The sequence below is a fragment of the Echinops telfairi genome, unplaced genomic scaffold, assembly GCF_000313985.2.
Source record: "Echinops telfairi isolate 266 unplaced genomic scaffold, ASM31398v2 ScPeMD7_8;HRSCAF=38, whole genome shotgun sequence".
Lineage (NCBI taxonomy): Eukaryota > Metazoa > Chordata > Mammalia > Afrosoricida > Tenrecidae > Echinops > Echinops telfairi.
Genome location: NW_022103905.1, coordinates 778,274 through 800,394, shown reverse-complemented (window position 1 = coordinate 800,394; position 22,121 = coordinate 778,274). Strand labels below are relative to the sequence as shown.

Below are 22,121 nucleotides of genomic sequence, written 5' to 3'. Positions count from 1 at the left end.
TGTATGGATTGTGATAAGAGTTGTATGAGCCCCTAATAAAATGATTTAATAAAAAAAAAAGATCCTTAAGAATATTTCTATCTTGTCACAAGGAAGGAATGAGTCAACCAGGGCACAGGATAGCATCGATGAAACACACAGTATTCCTCAGGTTCTTTGAGGCTTCCTCACCCCGCACTATCGTGACTCCAGTCCTGCCTTTCAGTTCTGGCTAGACCGGAGCATGCACACTAGATATAGACAAGAGCTCACAACACATGGAATCCAGGTCAGATGACCCCCTCAAGTACAGAAATGGGAGTAGGGATACCTTGAGGGTAGGGGGAGGAAGGTGATCGCAGTGATTGATGCATAACCCCTCACCCACCCAGGGGTACAAACAACAGAAGGGAGACATCAGTTGTTTTAAGATATGAAAATAATAATAACTTATTATTTATCAAGGGTCCCTGAAGGTGAGAGAAAGGGGAGGGGGATAAAAAGAGGAGCTGATACCAAGGGCTCAAATAGAAAGTAAATATTTAGAAAACAATGATGGCAACATATATACAAATATGCTTGATACAACTGATGTATGGAATGTTCTAAAAGCTGTAAGAGCACCCCAAAAAATGATTTTAAAATATATATATGTTTCTATGCTGCAGTTATGCAGTACCGCTGCTAACCATTTACCAACCCCTAACATCACATAAGAAGTCTTGGTAGCATAATAGTTAAACATTCAGCTGCTAACCTGAAGGTTGGCAGTTCAACTCACCCAGTGGCTCTGAGGGAGAAAGGCCTGGTGATCTGCTTCTGTAACGATGATACCCAATAAACCCTAGGAAACAGTTCTGCTCTGTCACATGGAGTCGGTGTGAGTCAGAGCCTACTCTATGGTACCCAACCAAAAAAAACCACAAAACCCCAAATTCATTTCAGGGGGCTAATCCAGGCAACCTATGTATATACAGCCTACACTGAATAGCATACACTTCATTATAACTAGGAAGCATTTGTTCATAACATTAAGAACACCAGCTAAAGTGCTCCGGGCCAAAATGTAGACAGATGAAAAATTTTCCCTTTCCCAGATAATGGCTTTCTGTTGCTTAAATTTCCTCAAGATCTGATGCTCTTTTTGGTACACCTTATGCTAGATACTATTTGAGGCAGCAAAGATGCTCTTCGTACCAGGATCAAATTATCCCACGAGGCCACCAGGGCTGCTTCATTGATAGCTCAGTGATTAAATCAAATGTGAGCTAATTAAAGTTGAACAAAACAGAGACAACGAACACCAACCTTAGAGAGTGCCGCTCCCCTGCTGAGGCTAGGGTTCAGAACTAACTAAACCTATAGAGGAGGAACTTTACACAAGCCAGAGAGTACAACTAGTACTGCTGGCCTCTGGGTGCAGAATTCAAGCAACATGCATTCATTACTTAGGGTTAAAGGTATAAAACAGTTGGTATGAATGCAAAATGGCAGTTCCTCAAAAAGTTAAACATAAAACTACCATATGACTCAGCAATTCTACAACTAGGTACCATATATACTCAAGTATAAGCTAAGTTTTGTTGTTGCTGTTTTAAATCATTTTATTGGGGGCTCGTACAACTCTATCACAATCCATACATACATCCATTGTGTCCAGCACATTTGTACATTTGTTGCCATCATCATTCTCAAAACATTTGTATAAGCCAAGTTTTTCAGCACACTTTTAATGCAGCTTTTGGGGTAAAATTAGGTGCCTCGCAGCTATTTGGGTCAGCTTATACTCAAATATATACAGTATATCCCAAGAGCCTTGAAAGCAGCAGCATAGCCGTGTATACACCTAAACTCATTGCAGCACTGCTCACAACTGCTACAAAAACATGGAAACCACCTAAATGTCTACCAACAGCTGAATGGATAAACAAGATGTAGGATTATGTAGTTAACTAAAATACTACCACTCGGGATGCAGTTCACACATGCACAGGACTATTTCAACGTAAACATGTTTAAACGTCTCTGCAATGAGTGAATGGCTACAGAAAAGTTCTCAGCCATACACCTGTCAGTCTCCTTAGGGTGTCTTCACTTAAAAAGGTGCAATCCAAACTGTGGCCTCCCAGGAGATCTGTTGGACCAGCCAAGTGTAAAGCAGAAAGTTCAGCTCCAGAGGTTGAGGTGACTGGTTGGTTTGTTTTCCCTTGGGGGAGTGGTGTGGTGGAATTCCAATGGGATAATCTTGATAGATTTCTCAAAGGACACAGGACGGTCCCAGGAAGAACTTTTAAGAAACTGCATTGGTGAGGAAAAGGCCAAGAAAGTTACACTGAGAAATTATTTTTGCCATCATGACAATGTACCTGCTCATTCTTTAAGCGTAGCAAAGGCTGTCCTAAGAAAATTTAGTTGGAAAGCCTTACTTTATGCAACCTATAGTTTTGATCTTGTCCTGTCAGACTTTTTGTTCCCAGAGTTCATAGAACACTGAGAAGAAATACAATTTGAGTTTCTGGAGGAGGCCCAAAGTGCTGTTTTAACGTAGCGTAAATTGAAGAGCACAAAATTCTTTAGGAAAGAGTTCCCCCAAAACAAACCTAACTCAAAGTCACTGTAAGGGACGTAGTACCACTGCTCCAAAGCCATAAATCTTTTACTAGAGCAGACACCACATTTTTCTCCCACAGAACAGTTGGTGAGTTCAAGTGACCAACCTTTCCATTACAGTGTGGCGCTTTAACCACTGGCCACTAATGCTCCTGTGGGGAAGGGCTAGAGCAGCAATTCTCAACCTGTGGGTCGCAACCCCTTTGGGGGTCGAATGACCCTTTCACAGGGGCCGCCTAAGATAAGGTGACCAGATTTTAACATTGGTAAAGCGAGACAAAAGCGGGGCACCATTGATAAAACTCATATCCTGGCAAAATAGCCACATGGCAGCCGAAAACCGTATACCCTAGCTTGTCGTGCATTCTTTCCAAAAATCGGGTCTTTTTTAAAACACCGCGGGACATGGGAAAAATTGTTCAAAATCGGGGCTGTCCCGCCAAAAGCGGGACGTCTGGTCAACTTAAGACCATCAGAAAACACATATTTCCGACGGTCTTAGGAACCGAGACATCGCTCCTCTATCCGCCTCCAGGCGGGTCCGCCCACAGGCAGATAGGCCCACAAACGTGTACCTGGCGTCAAGACTGTTACCCATGCTACACCATGCTTCAAGACAACATTTCATTTATTTGTCATTAGAAATAAATATTTCATCTGGGGTCTTAAAGGCTTGAAGGTAAACAATCAGCCATCTAGCTCAGAAGCAACAAAGCTCACATGGAAGAAGCACACTAGCCTGTGTGATCACGAGGTGTCCAAGGGATCAGGGATCAGGCATCATCAGAACAAAAAATCTTATCATAGTGAATGAGTGGGGCAGTGCGGAATGGAGACCCAAAGCCCATTTGTAGGCCACTGGACATCCCCTCACGGAAGGGTCTCGGGAAGGAGACAAGCCAGTCAGGGTGCGATGTAGCAACCATGGTTTCTTTCCTCAACAACTTCCCTCTAGTTCCTAAATGCTTCCTCCTCCCCCACTATCATGATCCCAATTCTACCTTGCAAGTCTGGCTAGACCTGAGGTGTACACTGGTACAGATAGGAACTGGAAACATAGGGAATCCAGGGCGGATGATCCCTTCAGGACCATGGTGTGAGTTGCGATACTGGGAGGGTGGAGGGAGAGTGGGTTGGAAAGGGGGAACCGATTACAAGGATCTACATGTGACCTCCTCCCTGGGACAACAGAAAAGTGGGTGAAGGGAGATGTCAGACAGGGCAAGATATGACAAAATAATAATTTATAAATTATCAAGGGCTCATGAGGGAGGGGGAATGGGGAAGGAGGGGAAAAAATGAGGACCTGATGCCAGGGGCTTAGGTGGAGAGCAAATGTTTTGATAATGATGAGGGCAATGAATGTACAAATGTGCTTTACACAATTGATGTATGGATGGATTGTGATAAGAGTTGTATGAGCCCCTAATAAAACGATTAAAAAATATTTTTTTTTAATTAAAACAAAAAAATAATCATATAGAGCAGGAAAGAATCTGTGGCCGTTTCTCAATGTGTGGTCCTCAGGCTACCTACAACAAACTTACATCGGAGTGGAGAACTAATTATTTCTAATCCTCTTTGGGGGCCATGGAAGTAGAACAAGTTGCATTATTATAACAAGATTTCCAGGTGAATTTCTGGCATGGTATAGTTTGAGAAAGAGCGTTGGTGGGACTGTTAGGTAAGCAGTGGACTGCTACCTGCAAGGTCAACCATTCGAATCCAACAGCCATTGTGTGGGGAAAGTTTGAGGCTGCCTGTTCCCATAAAGACTTATAGCCTCAAACCCCCTATATGGGGTCAATATGAGTCAGAATTGACTCAGTGGCAGTGGGTTTGTTTTAATGGTTTGAGAAAGAAGTCTTGGTGGCCTGGTGAGTTGTGTTAGATTGCTAATCAAAGGGTTGGTGGTTCAAACTCACCAGCTGCTCCAATGGGACCGATGTGGCAGTCTGCTTCCATAAAGAAGCTCCAGAAACTCTATGAGACTCTATTCTTCCTGTAGGGTTGTTGTGAGTCAGAATCGATCTACAGAAGTGGGTTATCGTTTGAGAAGAATTCCCAAGTGGTGCAGCTGCATTTGGTAGGTGAAAAAGGTTGGAGATTCTAGTCTACTTAAAGGCACCTGGGAAGACAGGTTTGGTAGTCAACTTCTGAAAAATGAATCAAGGTAACCCCTATGCCACACTATTACACTAACCATAAGTTAGCATCACTTGATGGCAACTGGCTGGTTGAGGTTTATAGTTTGAGAACCACTGACTTAGCAGGGACAAAAACCATGTCATTTCTACTTGATATCCATTAAACTTTTATAAAACTTAAAAACAAAACAAACAAGCAACCCCAGGTAGCTGAATGCAGGGATCTGAGGAATAAAAATAGCTATTAAAAAGCATATATAAAAATACATTAAATACGTAAAAAGCATATATAGAATGCATATTGAACATTTAAAATAAGTTAGGCTTTATTCTACACTGATTCAATATGATTTCATTTATCTTCACCAAAACTATTGAGGTCATTAGGAATAGTTATAGAAATAATTTAAAAAATAGAGAATGGGAATTTTATATAGTAAAGCAGAAAATGGGCAGTAGAAAAATGTTCCAAGAGTCCATAGTGTTGGAAGACCAGGATATGTTCCCTCAATGGGGAATGATTTTGGATAGACAAGGGGGAGGGTGTTTCTGATAATGGAAAATAACTGTGGAGTAGAGAAAAGGAAATCAAAACCATTTCCTTTTATTTTATTGAGGGTTAATTCTAGTCCAACGAAGCAAATAAGTATTTGGCTGAGAAAAAACTAACTTTTCTTTTACTCTCTCAAGAAGGAGCAGTGTGGTCTGGTGAACCGCATCTTGGTTCTATCTACTTTTATTTAAGACAACGTCCCAGTGCAGTGGTTCTCAACCCACAAACCCACGAATGACCCTTTCACAGGGGTTGTCTGATTCAAAACAGTGGCAAAATTACAGTTAAGTAGTAATGAAAATAATTTTATGGTTGGGGTGGGTGGGTCACCACAACATGGGGAACTGTGTTAAAAGATCGCTGCATTAGGAAGATTGAGAACCACTGTCCTAGTGGGACCTGTTCTTATCCAGGGAAAAAAGAAAGAAAACTTGACTAGGGTGATCGCTAAGCCTTCTTCCCAAGTACAACATCGTCAGATCCAATGACTGTGAACTGCGCTTGTGCCAGTGACTCTTTCATTTTTTTTAATTTTTAAAAACATTTTATTAGGGGCTCATACAACTGTTATCGCAACCCATACACACATGAATTGTGTAAAGCACATTTGTACATCATTCTCAAAACATTTTCTCTCCACTTAAACCCCCGACATTAGGTCCTCATTTTTCCCCTCCCTCCCCGCTCCCCCCTCCCTCTGTTTTGCTAGTCTCTCTCCAGCCCCGCCTCTACCCCATTTCTCCATGCCCCACTTCATTATCAGTTAATTACATGACTTTTCAAAGTCAGTTGCCCTCATATCAGGACAAACATACCGATTTTTGTCCTAGGAGACAATCACTCAGGGGCTGAAGGATTTTCACAGGTGTAGCTTCCACCCTGGAAGTAAACTCTGGCAGTCAGCTCTTCCCCCTTTTCTTAACAAAAGCCTCCCTTGATACTTCTGCCCAATTATGAAGCCATTTCATATACTGAATCTTTTTAAACCTCCCAAATAATTCAGTATGTGCCTCCTGGTCTCACTCCAAACTTTTCCAGCTTTATCTCTCTTTTTAAAAATTATTTTTAATGTTTTTGTTAAAAGGTCATTTTACTGGGAGCTCTTACAGCTCTTATAACAATCCATACATCAATTGTATCAAGCATATTTGTACATATGTTGCCATCATTATTTTCTAAACATTTACTTTCTATTGAATCCTTAGCATAAGCTCCCTTTTCCTTCCCTCCCCCCCTCGAGATCCCTTGATAAATTATAAATTATTATTATTTTCATATCTTACACCGACCGCTGTCTCCCTTCCCCCATGGCTTCTGTTATTAGTCGGGGAGGGGCGAGTGGGGAGGGCGTTAATGCAGTGAGCTTTCTCTTATCATTAACTCCCTTGACCCCAAATTTAGCTGTGTTCCCTATCAGTTAATCTTTATACCTTTTCCACCAGTCAGCAATAAATTAAAAAATCGGTCTTAAGAAAGTGAAAACACCAACTCGCTGGGGTAGAAAGGCCAGTCTTTCTCTCGCGGAGTAGCTGGTGGTTTTGAACTGCCCACCCTGCGGATCACAGGCAATCTATCCCACCAGGGTTCCTGTTCCAAACCTGTAAGTGGAGAATTAATGAAAAGGGAGAGAAACTATGTGACCAGCCTCTGAGCACCTCCAGAGAGTGCAGAGTTAAATTCAGATATAAGGAAACAGATGAGCGCGGGTGGCGTTTGACTGTTAACCGAAAAGTCAGTTCAAATGCACCAGCTGCTCCAAGGGAGAAAGATGAGGCAGTAGGCTCCCGCAGAGATGTACGTCCTTGGAAACCGGCCTACGGGACAGTTCCACTCTGCCCTTCAGGGTCATGAGCAGGTACGAACAAGATTGCAGGAAGGAGTCAGAATCAGTCCCCCAACTACAGTTTTGATCGCAATTCAACCGGCCGTGGGACGTCAGGCACAGAAACCCCAGCCTCTCTGGGCTTCCATTTCCCTACAACAGCTTGCTCCCCCGCTCCTCTCCCCGTCTGCACAGAGAAGCCATGAGCACCCATGTGCACCCATTCTGCCTCAGTCGGCACGGGGACTCCCCGTCACGTCACCCAGAGGGGACTGGGGGTCCCGTTCCCCGCCGGCGTTGCCCCCACCCCCGGCGTGCCCGCGGAGGAAGGGCGACCCCCGTGGAGCAGGCCGACCTGCGTCGCCGTCCGTCCAAGTTCCCGCGGGGCGACGCCAGGGAGACGAGCTCAGAGCAGCCCACCCCGAGGCCATCCGGGAGCCGCTATCGCCCGGGGCAGGACGCGAACGCTCCTTCGGAGGCCCCGTCCCTCCACGCCTTTCGGTTTCCGGACCGTGGCCCCGGGTCACTTTGTGTCTGACTTCCCCACGCCAGTTACCTCAGGGAGCAACCAGGGACCTCGCACTCCCCTCAGCTCAGCTAGCGCCTCAGACTCCCCTCCCGCCGAGACTCACCTCTTGCTGAGTGGCCGGACCCTCAGGGCCACTCGCACATTCGACATCCCTGCGCCACGGCCCACGCCCAGCAGGCCGGTCCAGCGGCTGCATCCCCGGCCCCCCAAGTCCAGCCGCAAGTTTAGTCCCAGTTCCAGCCCCAACCCGGCCCCGCCCTCCCCACGAGCATCGGGGCGGCCCCGCCCGCGCGCGCCTCCACCCCCGTGGGGCGTGGCCCAGAGTTGCGGCCAATCCTGAATCCGGTGGGCGGGGAGACACCCGGTCCCACCCCTCCTCGCTCCGCCCCACGCATTTCTAAGGGTGCCCCTGCCCTGGCGCGCGCCGCAGCCCGGACGGGGCGGGGCCTTCCGAGGCTCCGCCAATCCTAAGGCTAGTGGGCTGCATGACGAGTGGCACCGCCCCTCCGGCCTCACCCCACCCCGCTCTGGGGACTCCTTTCCTTATGCGGGTCATTACCCACCCGTCACAGCCCGGGCTGAGCTACGCCTGCCAAGCAATGGCCAATCCTAAACCTGGCACGTGGGAAGGCAACAGTCAAATCCAGGCGGTCCTTGCTCATTTCCCTGCTTGTGGATTGGCTGTGCACCAGCTGTTGTTATGTGCTGTGGAGTCAGTTCTGTGCAACACAATAGAACCAGAATGAAACACAGTCCGGCCCTGCGTCAGTCTCACAATTGTTATATTTGAATCTATTGTTGCAATAATGGGCCCCCAAAGCATGATCTAGAGATTCAAGTAAATTAATTAAATTTTGAGAGGCGACAATAAATACAAATGTCAAAGGGTGCTCTCTGTTTTACAGATGAGAAAACTGATGGTGATGTTACGGAAAACAAAACCAAAACAGCTAGTAAGTGGGCCTTGGGTTCAAAACAGGTCTGATTCGAGACCCAACCTGTACTCTCACTCTCTGACCATGGAAGAGAAAGTGTCTCTCTTAATCCATACCCCCATTCCATCCCATCCCAAACTCAGAAGGCCTAAAAGCACATCTCTAAAAGTTGAATTAAAAAAGTAATCAGAATTCACTGAATCTATCATAGTATTAAATACCTTTTCTCTTTGAGGTAGGCCTCAGGCTCAACTTGTCAAGCTCCTGTGAGTCAGGCAGTCTATGCTTATATTTTAACCATGTATGCGACGAAATAGGCAATCCTTCCCTTTGTAATCACTTAGGACTCAGACAAGGACCACAAATTTTTGTTAGAAATTAGTTTTATTTTAATATTTTGAAAAAGAACACAAACCAAAAAATTCAGGTTTACCAATCAATATTCCTAACACAAAAGGCATATTGAGATAGTGAGGTAATAAAGGAAATCACATGACAACAATGCTTGGACACCAAGTCAGGGCTTGACCAGAGTTCTGATGAAATACAAAGGGGAAGGCAACGTTCAAGACAGGACCACTCTACTCGCACAAATCAGCAAAACGGACTTCAAAACGATCCCTCATTGTTTCTCCAGGATTTTTTTTTAAATTATCCTATTTCCTCATGAACAATCAATTACTTTACTCATCATATTTACTGTGGCTGAAGTTTCTTTGTGTTGAGGGTAATAAATGCAAGAATCAGCAATACAGGGAATGCAACAGTACAAAAATACTGAAATGCATGTTTTCACGTAAAAGAAAACTCTGTCTGAAAATTAAAAAAAAACAACCATGGAGAGTCATACTGCTGACACAGGATCAGTGTTTTCTAAGGCAGTTGTTTGAATCAGCATATCATTTCCTATTAAAGGCACAAAAGATCTGAGCACTTGACATGGTAAACCTCTAAAATTTTATTAGACTGTGCCATTTCTCTTTCTCTGCCTATACCTAAGGCAGCCAGTAAGCACCCACAAGAATTGCTTTGTGTGTTTGGGCTGCCATACCTAATTCAAGTTCAGTGATTCACCAGGACTGGCACATACAGTCATACTCATAGCTAAGGATTATTACTGTGAAAGGTGCACAGCAAACTGGCACAGGGTAAAGGTTCATGGGGTGAAGTTCAGGGAAAAACCAGGCACAAGCTTTTAGTGTCCTCTCCAGAGGAGAGGACTCTACTGTGATTCAATGGAGTCACACAGGATGCACTTAAAGCAGCCACAGATGGAAAACACATGTGACATGTTCTCTTCCACAGACCTTCATTAGAGACTCAGTGCCCAGGGTTTTTTGTGGGAGCTAGTCATGCAAACACCATCTGCCTAATGTGTACCCAAAATTCCCAGAGAGAAAGCAAGTGTTCAGCATACACCACACAATCAATTTCTTGTTTATTTTAACATTTAATCTCTCTTATCAGTTAGTATGATGGGCACACTCCTGAAATCTACATTTCCAGATGCCAGCCAAGGGCCAGCCTTTCAAAAGCCTTTCAAAGACAGGCTTGCTCTCTTAATGCTGGCTGAGTGCTCATTCACAATTCCACAGGAATCATCAGCTGACAGTTTCAGAGTGGAGAAGACTTCTAATTCAGGAATATGCATGTTAAAAGACACTTAACAGCAAGTACACTGCCTGAAGAATAGTTAATAAATTTTCATAGGTATTATTTGACCCTCACTAGTTATGTTGAAAAGTGGAATGAAAACATTTAGGGGAGGGAGGGAAATTGTTTGATCCTAATGAACCTGGAATCCTGCTACCTTGATACAAAAACAGCTTTTTTGCTAGCAACAAAGCCTATGAATATTCAGATCACATTTGATTAGAAATAGACTTCTTACAATCACATATAATTAAGCAAAAAGAAATAGCTGATGTTCATTTAGTATTAATAGTTTGGACATGAACTTTGGAATTAAAAGGCAAAAGAGGCATCTTGCTGTCATGTTTATGAAGATAATTTTCTTCAGCTAATATTTTAGGGATAAAAGAAGAAACTTCCCTTTGTTGTTCTCGCCACTTGAGTATATTATCTGCCAGTTCTTCTGTCTCAGTTACCAAAATATCCACTTTTGCTAAAGCCTTGCTCTGTAACATTCAGAAGGGGAAAAGTGAAGAGAAATTACATCCATGTCATTAATTTTTCATCATTTCATCGTTATGACACCACAGTTAACAAAGCATCTTTACCCAGCCCACTGCAAACAAAGGCCTCTTAAAATCCTGCTCCCCCACTTTTTATGGTACTCATTTTCTCCTTGTGAACTCACCTCTCTTTTGTCATCAATTAACATCTTAATGGCACTCAAATCTACAGTCAAAATTATCCTTCCTAATTCAGTCCCACATTTCAGCCTGTTGGAATTCTCCATCTGACTAGACAATATCTCAAAATCAACTGAACTACAATTCAATAAACACTGACTGGATATCTACTGCATGTGCAAGGCAAGTCAAAAAACAACAACAAAACTTCTTTAACCCATACTTGATCTTCCCTCTAACCCTAAAGTCACCCAGGGTAGGAATTTTATTACTTTGAATGTGTCCCTTATCCAAACCATAGACAAGACCTAGAAATTCTACTTCCAGAATCTCTCTAAAAACTTCCATCAATCTTTGCATTCCCATGTGTTAAATCTTCTGTGTGTGTGTTAAGTCTTTCTGTTGAAATGACTGTCATTTTCTCTGTCTTCGGCTTCTCTGGGCCTTCTCTTCTAATCCACAGCTTCCCTATAATGCACATGGGTGCCACCTGAGGATCTTGTTAAGTTAAGATTGACTCTGAAGGTCCAAGATCAATTAAGTCTGCAAATTCAACTCCTAACCAGTTCCCAGGTGATTCTAATGCTAAAGCTCGGCTCACACTTCGAGTAGTGAGGGTCATCTATCCAATACTGTCCCCATGTTAAGGCACCATTTTCATCATGTCACTCTCTTGTGCCCTTCACTTAAGGAACAACATTCAGTAAATACTCAGATACTGTCTCTAATACTCAAATAGTGAAATCTAAACACTGGTTTACAAGGTATTCCATAAACTATAGGTCCTCAGACTTATTTGGCCTACCACATCATTTTCAGGAAAAAAACAAATTACTCAGCAGCGTCCCCCAGGCAACTGAAAACGTTTGTATTATAGCCTGTCATCCAGGATCTAGTGTAGGTGTCTGCTTTTGCAGCCTCCCAGATGATGGTTCCAGAGCTTCCCCTCCAGGGGGCAGTAACGCTCACCTTGTGAAATACTGCCATAAACTAACCCTGAGACTCCACCGCAGGCAGCAGCCCAAGTAAAGTTTAACTCTTTCCCAACCACCACCTATGCTCTCTGCCATGTCTGTATTCACATTGTTGTCTTTGTCTGAGCTATTCTATCGAGTATTCAAATCCCACTGATACGTCAAATTCAGCTCACCACACATTCTTCGGTAAAACTTAATTGAAACCAATAATGAGAATAGTGATACCAGGAGAGCAAGGGGAAGGTTGGGTTGAAAGGGGGAACCGATCACAAGGATCTACAAATAACCCCCTCCCTGGGGATCGAACAACAGAAAAGTGGGTGAAGGGAGATGTCGGACAGTAAAAGACATGACAAAATAATAATAATTTATAAATTATCAAAGGTTCATGAGGGAGCGGGGAGGGTGGGGGGGAGGGGGAAAATGAGGAGCTGATACCAAGGGCTCAAGTAGAAAGCAAATGTTTTGAGAATGATGATGGCAACAAATGTACAAATATGCTTGACACAATGGATGGATGTATGGATTGTGATAAGAGTTGTACAAGATAAAATGATTTTAAAAGGAAAAAAAAAAAGCTTAGTTGAAGTCTTCCTATCTTCTTGCCCTACTTCCAAGGACCCTAAGTTAGAAGTCACCTGTCACTTCTCTGTGCACAATAGATAGCATCTTCTTTATCAGTCTGTTGTACTTAGTATGCAAATATGATAATACGGAGTAGAAAATGTGTGTTTTATAATTCCCTCACTGAACTTTTAAGACTTTCAGGACAGGGACTGATCTCTCACAATATTGCCCCTTACACAATGAAGATGACAAATGATTATTAAATGTTGGAATAAAAGAATATAAAACAACTTCTAAAAAAAAAAGTTACAGAAAAGGAATGGCATCTTGGTTTTTAAAATAATATGCTCACAATATTTACCATCAAAAAGTTAAGCAAGGAGATCACACATTTGAGATTTTGGTATAAAAATAAAGACAGCTAAAAACAGTGTGAAAGTAGATAAGGCACTTAGACACAAGATCTTGGGGTACAAGCGAGAGCTATTCCAAACTATGTCTTTAAAAATTTATCCAGGACAGATGATCCCTTCAGGACCAGTGGTGAGAGTGACAATACTGGGAGGGTGGTGGGAATGTAGAACCGATTACAAGGATCTACATATAACCTCCTCCCTGGGGGACCAACAAGAGAAAAGTGGGTGAAGGGAGACGTCGCACATTGTAAGATATGACAATACTAATTTATAAATTATCAAGTGTTCGTGAGGGAGGAGGGAGCGAGGAGGAAGGGGAAAAATGAGGAGCTGATACCAAGGGCTCAAGTAGAAAGCAAATGTTTTGAGAATGATGATGGCATCCAATGTACAAATGTGTTTGACACAATGGATGGATCCCCCAATAAAATGATTTTTTTTAAAAATGTGTAGGTAAGCTGGAACAGGTGTATAGTTACTTACTGCAAGAAAAGGTGATTGTGACAGGGAATTTATTGTGAGTCGGTGCTCATTCAATCCTGTCAAAGTGAGGGCAAATTTAAGTAACATTAAAGGGCAAGTAGTTTAAAGTCAGATGTTTGTAACCTGGGATTGTCTGTGTTAATACTTACCATGTTCTTTAGATTTGCATCCAAATGGGGAATATTTCTCATGGTTTCCAGATGAGATTCTAAGTTCTCAATGAAATTCACTGCCAGGTCCAGCAAATGTACCATACACCTGGGTGAGAGGAAAGTAGATGAACTTTTTTTAGCTTGATTATTTTGTGTTCCCCTTCTTTCATTTTTAATTTGAGGTAAGAGAGTTACAATCAAACCAATAACAATATTTCCACATTCATGTACACATCAGTGATAAACTGGTCCATCTCCTTCATTTTAAGCTGGTCTTAATTTGCTATCCAAATGAGAGAAATGTAAAGAGACAACATCAATCATAGCTGGGACCCAACCTAATGTTAGACAAACCTCAGCATTAAAATATTTCCTTAGGTAAGTGAAGGGTTTTCTTTAGATAAAACCTCATTCCATTCCGATCTTAATGAACAGTTATGATAAGGACAAATGTACTTCAGAGAAACGCTCTACACATAAAACTACTTCAAATTTTTGACAAAATGCTTTAGAAGCATTTCTTGGTTCTTCTCTATTGTAGCGTTTCTTGATTCTTCTCTGAATGGATGCATTAATGACAGTGCAGAATATATCCATCCACGAAAATAGGAGTTTATATATTATTACTATACGACAGCATAAAGACTCCACCCCTTATAAGAAATCACTGATTGTCCCATGGTCAGATATTGGTGAAGAAAGTTAGCAGATACCAGAAACCTGCTTCACTCCTTTTTTGCTTTGATTAGTAATAGCCTACATCTTCAATTTGATAGTAACAGTAGTCCCATGAGGAAGACAGCAATACAGTATGTTTGGAATGGGAAACTTAGGCAAGATTTAAGTCATTTTCTCAAGGTTTGGAGGCACAAAAACAGCAAAGGACTGAGTACAGAGCCCAGTTCCTCGCCATTAGTTGATACTATTTTCATCTGTCCCCGTTTAAACCTCTCACCTAGTCACAACATTCCCAGGAGAATTTTTATAAAGAAGTACAGGTAACATTAACTCAAGGATAACTTTACTTCCTGAAATAGTCTATACAGAATAAAGTTCACCTATTTTACTGCATGTGTGAAACCAATTTCTTTCATACAATCCTAATTTCTTGAACATAATGGCAAAAGGAATGCCTTTCTCTTCACCAAAGCAAAAGTTCTTCAAAAGCAAGGAATTTTCTTCCAAGTTTAATGCATCATTAATAACAATGGTAACCAGAAGCAACAAAGCCCACATGGAAGAAGCACACCAGCCTATGCAACCACGAGGTGTTGAAGGGATCAGGTATAAGGCATCATCAGAACAAAAAATCTTACCATAGTGAATGAGGGGGGGAGTGCAGAGTGGAGACCCAAAGCCCACTTGTAGGCCACTGGACATCCCTTTGCAGAGGGGTCTCGGGGAGGAGACGAGCCCGTCAGGGTGCAATGTAGCAATGATGAAAAATACAACTTTCCTCTAGCTCCTAAATTCTTCCTCCCCGCCCCCACTATGATACGAATTTTACCTTACAAGTCTGGCTAGACCAGAGGATGTACACTGGTACAGATAGGAACTGGAAATACAGGGAATCCAGGACAGATGATCCCTTCAGGACCAGTGGTGTGAGTGGTGATAATGAGAGGGTAGAGGGAGGGTGGGTTGGAAAGAGGGAACTGATTACAAGGATCTACATGTGACCTCTTCCCTGGGGGACAGACAAAAGAAAAGTGGGTGAAGGGAGACGTCGGACAGGGCAAGATATGACAAAATACCCATTTATAAACTATCAAGGGCTCATGAGGGAGGGGGGAGCGGGGAGGGAGGGGAAAAATGAGGACCTAATGTCGGGGGTTTAAATGGAGAGAAAATGTTTTGAGAAACGATGTACAAATGCACTTTACACAATTGATGTGTGTATGGATTGGGATAACAGTTGTATGAGCCCCTAATAAAATGTTAAAAAAGAAGAAGTGAAAGACACAAATAAAGTTCACTATAAATTAAAAATTTTTTTTAATTAAATAAAAATAATAACAATGGTAACATATACAATCAGTGATATATGTTTAATAAACTATACCACAAAGTAACTACTAGTCTAACCAAACACCTGAATGCTACAAAATAACAACTATCTAAATAGAACCCGAATTATGCTACAAAGTAACAAAAATTAACCTCAGCGACAGATGCAAATCTCTTCATTTCTATTTCTCAGTCTTACCTGTGATAAATAGCTTCAATAGGCAAGTTTTCCTGGCATATAGGTTTCATCAGTCTCTGCCTGAGGGATCGCTTCTCTTTCAGTACTGCTTCCAAGTGATTATTCATGCTTTGCAAGGTCTGACATTTCTGAGCTGTACAAACCAGGAATAGGGATTATAATAAGCAATAAACTAAGTACACTTCAGAATCACAGTTTCTTCTTTGCTCTGACTTAAGGAGACCGACATCAAATACATCATTTCCCTCCTAAACTTTCCCTTTTGCTCTGTTTAATACCAACCAATGTTGTTGTCAGGTGCAATAGAGTCTGTTTCAACCCATAGCAACCCTGTGCACCGCAGGACACACCGCCCGGCGCTGTGCCATCCTTACAATTGTTCCCATGCCTGAGCCCACTGTTGCAGCCACTGTGTCCATCCGCCTCCTTGAGGATCAGCCTAATAACCAGTTTCAATACCAACTACTTTCTCTTACCTGACAACCAAATCCTATGATAAATTCTTTCTCTACTCTACCCTTAATTCAATTTATTTTTAAATCATTTTATTGGGGGCTCGTACAACTCTTATCATAATCCATCCATCCATCGTGTTCAGCACATCTGTACATTTGTTCCATCATCATGTTCAAAACATTTTCTTTCTACTTGAGCCCCTAATTCAATTTTTAAAGTTGAAGATATACTATTCACATAGTCTCCTTTCTTATCTCGGTCTCTAATCTACAGGAACCATTACAAAACAAAGTTTCTTATAAGCTATGGGAGGTCTTCATCAACTTGTGGAATGATGGAATTTTTCCAACCCCACTCTGGTTATCTCGGTATTTCCTAGAATTTGTCTTTAAATGTTTTTTTTTAAGTTTATCTTGAAAATATTTCAGACTTACTGAAAAAAACTTTAAGAATAATTCAGCAAACTCCCATAAAAAAAAATCCCTTAGATTCACAAATTACCAAAATTTGGATATTTTTTCCTCTTTACACATCCACAAACTAAAAAGTCAAACTTGTTGCTGTTAAGTCAACTCACAACAACACACTGATAGACCAACACGCTCCATAGGGTTTTCTTGGTAACAGAAGCAGGTGACCAGGCCTTCCTTCCACAGTGCTCTGGATGAACTTAAACCACTTAATTTTTAAGTTAGTGGTCAAGCTACTGTCCTTAACTCAGTCTTTTCTCTAAGCTATGTCTCCTTTAAGTAGAGAAAACAAATCTGTGTTGGGAGAAGTACAGCCAGAATTCTCCTTAGAAGCTAACATGGCAAGGCGCTGTCTTGGGATACCCGACAGGAAGGACCGGTCTCTGGAAAAGGACATTATGATCAGTAAAGTAGAGGATCACTGAAAAAGGTCTTCAAAGATAACGACTGACATCGTGCCACACCAATGGGGACACACATTACAGTAATGCTGAGGATGGCGCAGGACCATCTCACAGTTATTATGTAGCCAACAGAGCAAAACACCAAGAAAAGAACAAAATAGGAAGAAAATTAACCTCTTGTACCCTCCTTTCCCCATAAGCACTAGTAAACTCTGGTCTCTATAATTTCGCCTTTCCTTGTCTTTGTATATAATAAGGTCATACAGTATTTTCTTTTTGTGATTGACTTATTTTGTTCTGCATAATGTCTTCAAACTCCATCTATACTGTAATACATATCAAGACTTCATTTCTGCTACTGGCTGAGTGGTCTTTCATTGCCTACTACCCGTTTCTGATGTTCTCCTAACTTTAAGGAGATTCTAATTTGGTCATTTCTCATGCTATTTACACTCATCAAGTCAGTGGAACTTCTATCACAGCAGAGAAATAGGAGACTGTTATTTAGAGGCTTGGGTCAGTACCTGGAAAATATTATAGCATATCATATTTTTGCTACTGCTTATTTAAAGTAGTCCAAGACTTAAATTCTAATTCCAATGACTACCCGTTTAGCCACATTACTTACCTAAGAAGAAAGGATGGACAACATCTGCTGTATCTTTTTCTAGTCTCAGGAGTTCAATTTCCATGTTTTTCTATATTAGGAACAAAAATAATATTTAGTTCATTTAGAGGGGAGGCTGGGGTGGGGTGGGGGAAGCTGAACAAAGGTTCAGCTTAATAAGTAGCCTTAAACCCAGGAATATTTTAGAAGTATGGGAAGGTGATCTTTATGAGAGCCCAACAGATTTAACAAGTCTTTTTATTCTGGTGGGCAAGCCCTCTGCTGCTATGGCTACAGCTAATCACTGATACTATCAGTACTACTACTAACTACTAGAAATAAACACGGATCAAGTTATGTGCCAGGCATTGTTCTAAGTGCAAGGGAATTGCTGATATCTGAATCAATTAAAATCCCTCTTTATCCCAGCCCCATACTAGAAGTAGAAAGAAAAAGTCCAATATAACTTACCTGACTGATTTCAGCTTGAATATTTGTGATCTGCTGTAATCTGGAGAAGTTCACAAAGCAAGAAGCTGGTTTCTTGGCTACATTTAACATCTCCTATTGACAAAAAGAACAGAGGAAGCAGCAGCATGTCACGGAAAGTTTTTGTGTACAAAAAGAAGGAAACCAGAGATTCAAATAAAGTATTAACCTACAAGGATAATTGTCCACACAAACCACGACCTCATCTACCCTGACACCAGAAGAGCTAGATGATCGGCTACCACTGATCAGTACTACAAGATTAATCCTGTTAGAATGGAAGGTGGCAGGGAAACCAGTTAACAGAAAAAGAAGAACCAGAATGGAAATAAGAATGTTTACACATGGTGAAGAACCACCATCACTCAACCACTTGTTGAATGGGAAACTAAACTGTTGTGTAAACTTTCACTGAAAATACAATATTCTTTCTTCCACAGAGGATGGTAGATTCAAACTGCCAGCCTTTTGTTAGCAGCCAAATGCTTCACCCACTGCACCACCAGTGCGCCTTAAAAGACAACAGCCACCACCCAAAATGGCTTAACATCAATGCCTAAAATTCTTTTACTATGACTTACTCTTTTGGTTTAGTTGTTTTGATTTTTTATCCAACACTCTAAAGGAAGTTTGCAAGTCCCAAATATCTTTTTTTTTAAATCATTTTATTGGGAGCTCGCACAATTCTTATCACAATCCATACATACATCCATTGTGTCAAGCACACATGTACATTTGTTGTCATATCATTCTCAAAACATTTGCTTTCTACTTGAGCCCTTAATATTGGCTAATTTTCCTCCCTCCCTCCCTACCCTCCCCCTCACGAACCCTTCATAATTCATAAATTATTTTGTCCCAAATATCTTACAGTGTGCATTTGCCCAAGTATTTTTGTGACAGGAGAACTGAAAAATATAAATTAAGCTGGTAGAAAAAAATAACGAGAGAAATGAGGAAGGATTCTAATGGGAATGCAAGTTTGGCTCTGCTTCTTTCCAATACATTTATTGCCACTTCTCCAATAAATTCAGAGGCTAGTTATTGTGTTTCAGATAAACTGGAGGATTTCTTCAAAGGAAATTTAAACTCTTTCAAGTATCATCCATCACAGTTTATCTTGACAATGACACAATGTACCAGATTGGGGAAAACCCTGGAATCTAATTCCATCTCTTGAGCTGAGTGATTTGAGCCCTGGAGGTGCACTGTCCACAGTTCCTCAGAAGAAAGACTGGACTTTCTACTCCCTTAAACGTGAGTCTCAGAAACCCACAGTGGGTCACGGAGTCAGCATTGACCCAATGACAGCAAGTTTGGTTTTATACTTGACTGATCATGGGTGATTTCTTGGTCTCAGGACCTTACATTGTAGGGGTTATGTGTTGGGTTGTTAACAAGTTGGAAGCCACCAGCTATTCTATGGGAGAAAGACATAGCTTTCAAATTCCAGAGTTACAGTCTTGGAAACTCACAGGGGCAGTTCTACCCTGTCCTATAGACTCACTATGAGTCAGCATCGACTCTATGGCAGAGATTTTGAGCCCTTAAATTAGAGGCCCTGGTGGTGCTGTCAAGGTGGCTAGAATCCACCAGCCACAGGAGGGAGAAAGGTGAAGCTATTATGCTCCCATAAAGACTTACAGTCTTGGAAACCCTATATAGCTGTGGTTCTCAACCTTCCTAATGCTGTAACCCTTTAATACAGTTCCTCCAGTGGAGAGCAAATGTTTTGAGAATAATGAGGGTAACGAATTTACAAATGTGCTTTATACAATTGATGTATGTATGGATTATAAGAGTTGGATGAGCCCCCAATAAAATGATTTTTTTTAAAGAAAAAAAATAGCACAAGTACAAGATGATTAGAAGAAGCTTCTTCAAAATAAAGACTTTTACATTAAAAAAAATACAGGTCCTCATGTTGTGGTGACCCCCCCAACCATAAAATTATTCTCATTGCTACTTCATAACTGTAATTTTGCTATGTTAGGGACCTGGAGCAATTACCCTTTCAATGGAAGGAGATCAAACACAAGGCTGCAATTACAGAAGAGGTTTTATTATGCTAGCTTAAGCCAGGGCTTGAGTCCTCAGGTGCTTAACTGCATGTACCGTCTTGGACAAAGAGCCCCCACAAAAGAAATTCCAAAGTATTTATTTACAGGTACGTATATGTATCCAGCCCCCCCTTCCCGTCAATCCAGATTGGCTCATTTGAGGTAGGTTAGCAGTCTGGTCCTTTGTGTAGTTCCCACGCTGGCCATGTTGTCCTCCCCTCAGAGGTTGGGCTCGCTGTGTCGTTCCCGGGTTGGCTAGCCTCAGTCTCTGGGTCCATCCTACTTTGCACTGCTAGGAAACATGAAACCACAACCTGCCCAAGATCACGGAGCCAGTCACGGGGGCAATTTGGCTTTACAATCCCCCCTCTTTTTTGTTTCTATGAGCATTCCTGCTCATAGCCACAACCTTGCATTTTTATGGAACTCTAGAACGGATTTTAGTTAAGTTCGTTGTACTATTGTCGAGAAATCATTAATTGGACTGTACTTATGCGTTCACGCACAGAGGTTACTAGTTTGTTTTTATCTTAGTTTTAACGTTAAACCGCAGAAGCAAACAGCAGATACTGACACCTGGGTTATGATAGCTACTGTTAAGAATCAGGCAATCCCTGTGAAAGGGCCGTTTGACCCTCAGGTTGAGAACCGCTGCTATCTAGGGCTGCTATGAGCCAAGAGCAACTCAAATTGCAGTGGCTTTAGTTGGCAGAGGCTTTAAATTAAAAGTCCCTAATGACTTTTCTAGAGTTCCTGGGTTGGCAAATGGTTAATGTCCTCAATGGCAGGCTGGAGATGCCTCAGAAAAAATGCCTGATGAACTAGTTCCAAAAAAACAGCCGGTAAAAACCCAATAGAGCATAGTTCTGCTCTGAACCACAAGTAAAAATCAACTTGACAGACACTGCTGGTGGTCCAATAAGTGTTGGACTGTTAACCACAAGGTAGGCAGTTCAAACCCACTAACCACTCTTCTCTCAATTTCCTTTTTAGTGAAATTCTTCAACTTTATCTTAAAACTTTTCTTTTCATTCCCTTGATTTTAATGTCCTTGATCCTATTTTTCCCATTCTCTTCTGCCACTGTTTTCTATTATTCCTGCATATCTTCAATCTCTCCCTCGACTGGGCCCGGTTCCCGGGCTCCCCGTTTGTCTATGAGCTCCCAGCCTTCAACATGTTGTTCCTGCCCAACCTAAAACAGCCATCTCTTGGGTTAGTCTCTCTCGTCTCTTCTTCACAAAATTAATCCCTTCCTTTGCTTTCTGGGAGAAAAGTGAGGCTATCTCTTTCTGTAACGATTTCCAGCCTCAGAAACCCTAGGGAGCAGTTCTACTTTGTCTTCTAGGGTCATTATGAGTCAGAATTGACTCCGGGGCAGTTGGTTTGGTTTTCTTTACCTTCCATGGTCTTTCAAGTCTTTTCCACTATTAGTATCCATTCCCTTTAAAGAGCCAAGCATGCAAAGTTATGAAAACCTTTTAGTTACCAAACACCTTAAAGGAATTCGTCACTAGACCGGGGGGCTCAGGAACAAGGTTTCAGAGCACTAAGATCAATTGGTACAACATTGTCCACAAAGATAAGGTTCTTCATCCTACTCTGGTGAGTGGTAGCTGAGGTCATAAAGGCATTTTCCGAGGCATAAAAATCAGGAGGCAGGAAAGGAAAGAAAGAATGAGGGTAAATGGTAAACACTGCTAGTGGAAAGAGTACTGTTACATTGTGGAGACTGCTATAACTGTGTATGAATTGTTGAACAGGAAACCCACTTGCTGTGCAATTTTTCACCCCAACCAAAATTTTTTAAAAATGGCATTTCCCTGTACCCAGCACCGCCCCCCACTATGCTTCAATACTTCCCACAAATGAATGTTGTTTGAACTACCGACTTCCAAGCCCAGTATCTGGATGAACACAGAAGGAAACCCTGCTCTCTTTTTAA

At 41.8% G+C, this 22,121-nt stretch overlaps 2 protein-coding genes across 3 annotated transcripts in view; both read right to left on the bottom strand.

Moving 5' to 3' along the window:
• STARD9 (StAR related lipid transfer domain containing 9) overlaps window positions 1–7,821 on the bottom strand; it is a 136,228-nt gene extending 128,407 nt beyond the window's left edge. Inside the window, exon 1 of the mRNA XM_045286451.1 lies at window positions 7,744–7,821. Within this exon, the coding sequence (XP_045142386.1) occupies window positions 7,744–7,790 (47 nt within the window). The 5' untranslated portion in view covers window positions 7,791–7,821. The remainder of the gene's footprint in view (window positions 1–7,743) is intronic.
• A 1,119-nt stretch (window positions 7,822–8,940) lies between these two features.
• HAUS2 (HAUS augmin like complex subunit 2) overlaps window positions 8,941–22,121 on the bottom strand; it is a 14,386-nt gene continuing 1,205 nt past the window's right edge. The window contains exons 1-6 of one of the 2 annotated variants that reach the window (XM_045286535.1): window positions 20,309–20,724; window positions 18,100–18,192; window positions 17,650–17,719; window positions 15,692–15,824; window positions 13,483–13,591; window positions 8,941–10,713 (exon numbers count right to left, since the gene is read on the bottom strand). In XM_045286535.1, coding sequence (XP_045142470.1) covers window positions 10,504–10,713; window positions 13,483–13,591; window positions 15,692–15,824; window positions 17,650–17,719; window positions 18,100–18,189 — 612 coding nt within the window. In that variant the 5' untranslated portion in view covers window positions 18,190–18,192; window positions 20,309–20,724 and the 3' untranslated portion in view covers window positions 8,941–10,503. Of the gene's footprint in view, window positions 10,714–13,482; window positions 13,592–15,691; window positions 15,825–17,649; window positions 17,720–18,099; window positions 18,193–20,308; window positions 20,725–22,121 lie in introns of those variants that run through there. The other variant, XM_004709381.2, reaches the window with a different exon arrangement.